The 9,993-nt window shown below is 42.2% G+C and overlaps 1 protein-coding gene across 1 annotated transcript in view; it reads left to right on the forward strand.

Annotated features, from left to right (window-relative positions):
• The window catches only part of LRCH1 (leucine-rich repeats and calponin homology (CH) domain containing 1), a 133,727-nt gene that overhangs the window by 75,778 nt on the left and 47,956 nt on the right, over positions 1 to 9,993 (forward strand). Inside the window, exons 9-11 of the mRNA XM_010854641.1 lie at positions 601 to 728; positions 4,705 to 4,772; positions 6,354 to 6,440. Of these exons, the coding sequence (XP_010852943.1) occupies positions 601 to 728; positions 4,705 to 4,772; positions 6,354 to 6,440 (283 nt within the window). The remainder of the gene's footprint in view (positions 1 to 600; positions 729 to 4,704; positions 4,773 to 6,353; positions 6,441 to 9,993) is intronic.

The raw sequence follows: 9,993 nt of genomic DNA on the forward strand, positions 1-9,993 counted from the left end.
CAAATTCCTAGAATGTTTAGCATTATACCTGCCATTTATTTAGTAGTTGCTCAGTAACTGTTCACTGAATTTTGAATTTGAAATACTTACTTGTCACATGTTGCTGGGAGTGCAAAAAAGTCCACTTTTATGTTTTTGTCTTCTCTGTTCCTTAAAAAAAAATTACAGCAGATTCTGTCATACGAAACTAAACCATAAAGAGGCTGTGACTTTTAAAAATGTTACTATTTGGAGGGTAATTGTTTTACAGAGTTGTGTTAGATCCTGCTGCACAATGAAGTGAATCAGCTATTCGTGTACCTATATCCCCTCCCGCTTGGACCTTCCTCCCACCCCACCCATCCCACTGCTTTAGATCAAGAGGCCTTGATGATTGGATTTGGGGTTTTCTATTTCTTTTACTTTTATTCCCCTTCTTTCTCTTTTTTTCACCTTGTCCTCACATCCGATAGGGAAGATAAAACTTGGGTGACCATATGCCTCCAGAAGAGATCGGGGAGAAGATTGGGAAGCTAGATGATGTATTTTAGAGTCATCTGTGTTTTTGTTCATCTGTTTATTAAATCATGCTTTGTCTCTCTCTTTTTATTTTCCTAACAGGGGGATTTCATCAGGAATTTCAGCCAGCGCCTTCGCTTGTGAGTGACAATGACAACTCAGGAGAAGACAGAGGCCAGTTTTCCCACGGAACAGATGTGCTCCATTCGGAATTTATAAACTACATGAAGGCAAGTTGAGGATCAACTGTTAATAATTTCTTAACTTACTGAGTTCTGTTTGGCGCCTTAGAGTTTAAGTTCAAGGTTTCCAACCCATCGCCTTCACTCTCGGCTTATTGCCACCTTCCTCAGGCCTCTGTACCATCTTCTCAATGCCTCGTGTGTCTGTCTGCTGACATGAGGACCTGATCCCTGCCATCCATGCCTATCTGTGTTTATGTATGATTTTCTTTTGTATTCGGAAATTACTAAGCTTTCCAGCAGTCAGTGCATCAGGTAAATCAGGAAATTTATCAGAATTGCTGTGACCATCCAGTAAAAGCTAAAACGAAGTTTCACGTGCTTTTCAATGTATCCTAGGAAAATGCTTTTCTTGAGAGCGTATTTATAGTAAAAGGAGAAAAAATGAAGACTTTTAGAGGAATATGTTCCCTTTTTAGGAAGGTTTCTCTGAGGTCACTTATTCCTGAGCAGGGTTAGTGGCGCTGAGATGTTGAAAGGTTGGATGAAGTCACTAAATTGTCAGACGAACCTTCATCAGAGGAGCGGCAACAATGAGGGGAAAACCAGCCCTTTACAAAGCTGGCGGTTAAGGTTCCACTTTGTGACAGGATTACGTGCCTTGGTTTGTTCCTGTCAGTGCTTTGGCCTTGGTCATGGCACCCAAGGATCACGAAGATAATCCTTTTGGTTTAGTTCAGATACCTTGTGGGTTGTGAGAGACGGTGGTCTCTGAGTTGCCGTGTTAAAGTCAGGCCTGGGGTCTTCAGGTGCTGGTCCTTATTTCCTGAGGATGGTGCTAGGATGGCTGGGCTCTATCTAAACGAATGTCTCCGAGCGTCACCTTCGAGGGAACTGGGAGAAAAACAGCTGAACGGTACACTGTAGGAGACTTGGGTGTGCTCAAAGCAAACACAGTGATCCTGGCATATGACACACATTTGCAGAAAACCTAATTCGTTATTCTGTATATTTAATCCATCAGCTCTTATTTCAAATTCTCTCACCCGCACTGCCTCCTTCTGTCCTCCTCCTGCTCTGATGTGGCTTCAGTGGAGCCTCATCACTGCTTATTCGGATGACAGCAGGAGTCCCCCAACCCCTGCTGAGCATCCAGCATCCCACCCTGCCAGGCATTCTCCTAAAGTGAGAATCTCAGACTGTGACTCTCCAGCCGGTGGCTCTCACAGGACACTCCCACATTTGATGCCTGTCTGTTAATTCTGAGACAAGTCTGTCACAAAAATGTGGAAAAATGGGCTTTGGTCTTTCTTTTATAAACAGTTCAAGTTAAGGGTCTAATGGTGGAAGCCCTGAAAGAAAACAGTTAAAGTGATAATAAAATTTAAAAAGCAGGTTGTTTCAGAAAAGCAGGTTTCCTAGATTTAGAGGTTTCGGGAGGCACCGGCTCCATGGAAATGGCTTCTGTACAGAATGGGTCCTGTAGGCGGAGTCTAGGGGAACAAAGCTGAGTGTAGAAATCTACCCCAGATGTTTCCCGAGTAAACACTCCTGCAGGAGGCTTCTCTTGGCAGGTGGAGAACTCTAACAGTAAAACAAAACCTAAATCTACAGTGAAAAGTTGTACACCGAAATCAGGCCCGTTGTAAAGTGTGAGTGTGTTTGACTGCTATCCAGTGTACTGAATTACTCAGCCCTCGACCATCGAGAGCTCTGTGTTTTGTATAATCGTGTCTCCTCTCCTTCACTGAAGTAGCATCTTGTGCTTTTGTAACTACAGTTGATCCTCATTCACATTGTTCTGTTATATAAAGTCTCCTCAAACACTGAATTGTCTAATCCTGAACTGTTGCTCCCATAGGAAATACAGGATTAGGTTCCTACGAGCCTCTGGTCACATATTTGTTAGCTGGTTGGTACATAACCTGGTTTTATGTGTGTTCCTGCCTCAAGACACCTTATTTAATGTGGATTGTTGGTTTGTTAACATTGAACTTGCAGCCAAGAAAGACCCTGTAACTCATGCAGAAAAGGAAGCTTACCTAACACAGGTATTTTCTCCTTAGGGTACATCATAGCCTTCTCATGCTTAGGATAATAAGACAGCACTCTGGTACTACGCTAGGGGGCATTTTAAATGCAAAATCACCAAAGAAAAGCGTCAAAATGTGAAAATGTGATACTAAGTAGACTCTGAAAAGGACTCTTTTTTACAGTCTGAAAGCTGAAACAAAAAAGCATGGGTGACCTCCCCTTGTTCAGCCTCAACTGCGGAAGTGTATGTTGGGGTTGGGGACTCTGGTTTTTCACCAGGCTCTGCATGTGTCTACAAAATCACCACAAGTATTGATTTTGGGGTAACAAATAGATTTCAGATAGTAGATAAATTCATAAATACCAAATCAGTGAATAATGTTTATTGACTGTATAGCCATCTAACTTAGCAAAGTACTGAAATAGATGTTTTATACATTTTTTGTTTTATATTGGCTACTTTTTATTGTGAAACTGAAACTTGGAAGGAAATACCCATGGCTCCTATAGTTGAAACCCAATAGGAAGAGACAAGAACATGTTTTCTTAGTTATTTCTGGTTGTGTATTTTCACCCATAAATTTCACTATCACTTGGATAGAGGTGCAGTAATTTATATATTGATTTTTATTATGCACAAAATGTGTAATCAATATAGAAAAAATCTAAGTGTTTTTCTTTTTTTTTTTAAAAAAGAGTCCAGTGTTTTTCAAGCCAGTGGTTGACATCAAGCAGCTAGATCCCTCCTTAGAATGAGACTTGTTCTCCATGACACATCTGGAGAGTTGGCTGGGCCTGAGTTAGTTAATAATGTGTCAGAACTTTGACACAGAAAACAAGCCTTTTGTCTGTTGTACCTTGCTTGCTAGGGGAATGTTCCCACGTTCAGGGATGGCTTCCGTTTTAGCTGTCAGCTGAGTTAAAGCAGTATTTCTCTGTGTTGGAGATCAAAGTGGAGAGCAGCGCATGGAAGTTCCAACAGGGGGAGAGGCCTTTCTAAAGATTCCCACCAGAGCGCTTCTTTGGGATCAGAGGAGAGGGGTGCATTTCAGTGAAATCTGGATGTTTTACACATGAAAACCATCAGATGCAATTTGAGGCATTTTCTGTCATTAAGTCTTTATGCTTCCCTTTTTCCTAATAGCACACGCAGGCACACGCGCGCGCGCGCACACACACACACGGTCCTCACAAACAGTAGAATGCATATTTCCATGTAACTGACAAGCTCAGTGGAGGAATCTGTCAACATCAGGAGGTGCTAAGAGGGCGATGAGGAATCGAGTTAAGCTTTGCATTTCTGACTCTTATCCAGAGTCCAGAGTCAGGCTCTCTTTTTTTAAATTTTAATGTTTTATTGTTGTTATTGTTGAGTTGCTAAGTCGTGTCTGACTCTGCAACCCCATCAACTGCAGCACACCAGGCTTCCATGTCTTTTATTTTTAATTGTGGTAAAATGCATATGACCTAAAACTTACCATCTCAGCCGTTTTTTTTAAGTGTACAATTCAGCGGTAGGTATATTTACCTTGTTGTGTAACCATCCCCACCATCCATCTCCAGAGTTCTTTTCATCTTGTAAAACAGAAGCTCCTTACCCATTAAACAGTAACTTCCTAATCTCTCTCCCCTCTCCTCTGGCAACTACCATTCTACCTTCTGTCTTTATGAATTTGACTATTGTAGGGACCTCATGTATGTGAAATCATACAGTGTTTTTTTTTCGTGATTGATTAATTTCACTTAGCATGTCCTTAGGGACATCTATGTTGTAACATGTATCACAGTTTCCTACATTTTGAAGCCTGGACGATATTCTATCGTATGTCTAGACCGCATTTTCTCCATGCATCCATCCACGGCCACTTGGGTCGTCTCCACTTTTTGGCTGTTGTGAGTAGTGCTGCCATGAACATGGACGGAGGCAGGTTTAGACTGCTGACTATCAGAGCCAGTGGCTCTCAGGAGACCGGTGTGTTCTGTCCCATAGGAAAGGACTGAGGCCTGTGAAGAACTGTTACGGATAGAAGAGGACGCACACTGGCCTTCCGAGGGGACGTGAGTACCCAGAGCTGGGGATGAGCCTCCATCCTGTAAAGTGCACGTGACAAGTGGAACAGCAGCTCTGTCATGATAGAATTGTGGGCCACTTTTCTTTGGGCAACCTGATAGTCCTATCCAATGGTATTGATCAGAGGGTGCAAGTTTACCCACGGGTGCTTATTGTCATAGTATTGGGACCACACAGTACTAGGTCATACCCCTTCCCTGGCCGTGAGTTTTATCTGATATGAGGCTCTGGGTAGAATGTGATTCAGGAAATGAGATAGAATTGCTGGACTAAAGATTTCAGCTTACTTTCCTTTGTCTGAACCAACCAACAGATGGACCTTTTAAAATGATATATGGTCCTGTTCCCACTTCCTTCCCCAGAGTCCTCAAGGCCTGAGAAAACGATATACTTCTGAGATCTTGGTCCTAAGTCTAATAGTTGCGCTAGCTAATGTTTGTTAAATACCACATGCCACGCACTGTCCTGAGTACTTCACAGGTTGTAACTCATTTCCTCTTTACAACAATCCTATGGGATAAATTCTGTTTTTATCCCTCATTTTGCCGATGACAAAACTGAGGCACAGGGAGACTGATCATCTTGCCCCAGGGTTACAGAGGGCTAGGATTGAACCCAAGGAATCTCACACCAGATGGCCATCCCTTCCAGTCTACTGCATATAAAGATTTACTTGGCTAGCTTTACGCAGGAGGGCATGAGTGATCTGTCAAGACAGTGAACCTTTTCCAGGGGGTTGAGCTTGGACCATATGGCATAGGGTAGATTTTTGGTTCCCAGGATTTTGTTTTCCATGATCCAGCATATAGGCCTGGACCTTCCATCAAACTTCATGAGGGTTTTCCTCTTAGTGAGAATTTACTTCATCATTAAAACTTTCTCCACTTATAGAAAGACATTGACTTATGTTCTGTAGTGGAAAGCAGTAACTATGATCAAATCTCTCTTGCCTTTTAAAAATATTGCGGAGTTCCTTTCAAATTACTGTCTAGTACAACCAGCTATTCATTGGATATGCTGAGGAGGAGGAGGAGGACTAGCTTGATTATAGAGTCATAGAATTATAGGGAAATGGATTTTATAGAGAAAGAGTTTTTAAACTATGTAAATCTTTGGAAACCTCATTTTCAATCTTATATCTGTTGTTCCCAACTCTGCCTGTAAATCAGTATCATCTGTAAACCTTAATAAAATGTTCAAGCCCTAGACAGCCTGCTTGGGACTATCACACCTGGCATTTTTTTAAAGCACCTGAGATGATTTTACTGCTTAAAGAGCCTGGACTGAGAACCACTCAGCTTGTCCATTGCCCTCGTGTTACAGTTGAGCAGATGGGGGCCCAGGGGCATAGAGACTTTGATATGTTTTACAGCCAAGCTGGCTCCCCCACCCCAGCAACTCTGGAAGCCCACCCCACAGAGTTCTGACACATCTCCATTAAAATGCTCAGTTTGTCAAAATCATTTTTGTGATGTGAGGTGGATTTTTGTAAGTTTGCTCTTGAGAACCCAGGTGCTATCCGTGATCTAGTGGTCATTTTCAGTCTCACGCTTGGTTTCATGCTGCAGAATAAGTGCATCCAAAGACCAGGACCTCGATATAGCAATGATTGAACAGCTGAGGGAAGCGGTGGATTTGCTGCAAGATCCCAGCAGGTATGTGTGTCTTGCCCTGGCCCAGGTTCCATGGGTCCATGAAGTACACTGACTTATTGAGTGCATTCTCTCAGTTTTTTAAGTATCTGTAACGCACAGTATGGGCTCACCACTAACCACTGAAAGAAAAGTTAGTTTTAACTGTCTGTTCTCCCAAGATGCATAAACAAAAGAGTCAAACTTCTGGAGGGATTGAGATCAACTACCCCCTGTTCGTCGTTTCTAGAAATTCATTCATCCTTCATGCAATTCATAGGGTGATTTTTGTATAATGTTTAGACAACAGAAATAGTCAAAGTGCATATTTTATATTAATGAAGTTTAAACCCCTGGAATATAGAAATATAAGAGATTTTCTAAAAAGGGCAAGTATTAATTTATCATGTGCTACCATATTTATTTCTTTTTAAAAATTTTTATTGAAGTATAGTTGATTTACTATGCTGTGTTTAATTTCTGCTGTACAGCACAGTGACTCAGTCATCCATACATATGGTGCCAAGTGTATGTTAACTAAATTTAATATTTCCAAAGATTTGGGTGATAATTTTTTAATTGAATTAGTCATTATCAATAATAGGCACTATATGCAATCAGCATAGTTTTTGATTTTTTAGCTGAAGATAATAGAATGCCCATGGACAAAATATTTTTCAGTAATGCAGTATTGATGGAGAAATAGATCCAAAGGTTATCCCTGGTAAACTGTTCAGGGTTTATGGGGATTTAAATGTGAAGATGATGTGGTCTTGTAATATGGTGGGTGTGGAAATCACACCAGGTTCTGGGAATTTATGAAAAGAGTTATTAGTGAGTCCCAGAGTGCCAGGGAGAGTGCACCACCACTGTTCCTGGCTCTGAAGGAATACTCACAGGTCAGGCTGAGCATGGCTGGAAACCTTCAGCAATTGATTTGAAAAGCATTTCAATTCTGCTGACATTAGTTGAGTGCTTAGAGCATGGAAAGATGTGCAGTGTGTACGTTGGGGGATATAAGGATGAACAAGACACAGCTCTTCCTTCCAAGAACTTAAACGACCACAACAGACGTTGCCTTGAGTAGTGATTTATAAGTGTAATGGATTTAAGGGCTTGACGTGAAGGAAACAAGCGATAGAATGAATGCCTGACTCCGGATGGAAAAGCAGAGGTGGCTCAGCCAGCCTTCTGAAGTTTAGAGTATTTCACCTGGGCCTTTAACAGCTAGCACTTTCAAGGAGAAAGCGAATTCTGGACTGAAAGAATTAAAAGCTCATGCAAAGGCATGGAGGTCAAGAAGAGTGGAACAAACTTGGAAAATCTCAAGCGGAAAAGGTGATCTCCCATGCTGGCTGTGCTTCATTATCATTTGTAGAAGTTACAAAACACAGGCACTCTGCCTGACACTGCCAGTGGTGCGGGGAGCCTGGCCATTTTCATTTTTTAAAAAGTTCTGCTGGTGCTTCTGATGTGCAGCCAGGAGTGGGACTTCACAGAGGAGCTGTTCGGAGTGACGCAGGTGTGACTTCAAATTCAGGGTTGAGGAGCTGAGACTTAATTTCATATGTAGGAGGCAGCGGTGGCTTTAACATGTGATGATGCGTGTTCATTTTCCCTCATGGTTGGCTCAGAGTCTGGCTTATTTGTAAGCACCTAATCGAGGTGTGTTCCTTAAAAAGCTGAGTTTCACATTCTAACTCAGAGCAGTCAGTGAGAAAGGTGGAAACAGGGAGAAGAGAGCTTCTGTGTGTGTGTATGTGAGAGAGAGAGAGGGAGTTTGAGATAGAGAGAGAGGCACACAGAGAGAGTAATTATATGGAGCGAGGAAATAGTATGACTGGAGGAGAACACGCCTTGGTCAGCCAGACACTGGTTGCAATCCCGGCTCTAGCACCAGGTACCCTGGATGAGTTACATAAGTTCCCTGTACCCCAGTTTTCTCATCTGTAAAATGTGCTATAAGTACATGTCTTTTACTGTTGTGAGGATTTGAAATAATAAATAACTGCTGGTGGAAAGGTGCACTGGCAGAACTGTTCTCCAGAAGGCATCCTTGTAGTTTCTGCCATAGCCTAAAAATAGACAGAAAGCTTTTGAATTAATTCCAAAAATGTATCCTAAGGGACAGAGAGACATGAACAGCAGTTGTGAGGGGAAAGAGGTGTTTTTCCTAGCAAATATTTGGGGAAAAGGCAATGATCTAACAGTTTGGAGATACTTAAATTATGGTCCCTAATAAGATGAAGTATGTGACCAATACGTTTTTTTAAACTTTCCAATGTATTTTAGGTTGCTCACTATATAATGTTAACTTTAAAAAGTGTAAAAGTACATAAAATTTGATCCCAATGATATAAGTAGAATGAGTGGATAGTGAAAGTTGCTCATTCATGTCTGCCTCTTTGAGACCCCATGGAGTATACAGTGGAATTCTCCAGGCTGGAATACTGGAGTGGGGTAGCTCTTGCCTTCTCCAGGGGATCTTCCCAACCCAGGGGATTGAACCCAGGTCTCCCACATTGCAGGCGGATTCTTTACCAGCTGAGCCACCAGGGAAGCCCAGGAATACTGAAGTGGGTAGCCTATCCCTTCTCCAGCAGATCTTCCTGACCCAGGAATTGAAGCAGGGTCTCTTGCATTGCAAGAGGTTTCTTTACCAGCTGAGCTACCAGGGAAGCCCCAGGTCCCATTAACAATTAAAACTAGAAACAAATATATCAAGATGGACGTTTTCTCTGAGTGTTTCTAAATTATGGTTTTTATTTATACTTTTAAACATTGGAGATACTCAGCAGTAGATACTGTGGTAGTTCTTTGGTGATTGTTTGAAGTGGGGGTGAGGATGGAGGGAAACAGTCCAGGGTGTTTTAGACCTGACCCCTCCTGTCTCCATCTGAGATGGAGAACCATGGGGCACAGCCAGTTTGAGAAGGAGGATATTGGGATCAGTTTAGGACCTGCTGCATAGAATCCAAGGTGGCAGTGTGATAGTGTCCATTCAGCTGCTAGATATTTAGGTCTGGGGCTCCAAGACTTAGACTTAAAAGTTACTTTCAGGGACTTCCCTGGTGGTTCAGTGTTTAAGACTCCGAGCTCTCAAGGCAGGGGCCAGGGTTCGATCCCTGGTCAGAGAACTGGATCCCACATGCTGCAACTAAGACCCAGTGCAGCCAGATAAATTTTAAAAATAAATAAAGTACAATAAAAGTTACTTTCATAAGATATGTTGTAATGGAAGCAGTATTATAAATGGATGGAGTTCCCAAGGGTGAGCCTATCAACGGGAAAGGAATTTGAGTCCAAGATAGAGCCTCAAAGACGTGATGTAGCAGAGAGAAGACCCCCACTTGGGCTCAAACTTTATACTGTTTTAATATTTCTGCCTTCTTACACTTTGTATCACGTTTCCAGTAAACTTTGCTTACAAATTCAAGATGAATACGTGAGCCCCAAAGTGAAAAAGAACGGCTTCGTTTGGTGGAAATAGCAGTGGCCAGGGAATGTGGGACTGGAACCCAGAGTAAGATCGGGGTGCCCTGGCGGGTGTGGCTCCTTCATGAGAAGTGGGGGAGCT

Source organism: Bison bison, unplaced genomic scaffold, assembly GCF_000754665.1.
Source record: "Bison bison bison isolate TAMUID 2011002044 unplaced genomic scaffold, Bison_UMD1.0 scf7180017864345, whole genome shotgun sequence".
Taxonomy (NCBI): Eukaryota; Metazoa; Chordata; class Mammalia; order Artiodactyla; family Bovidae; genus Bison; species Bison bison.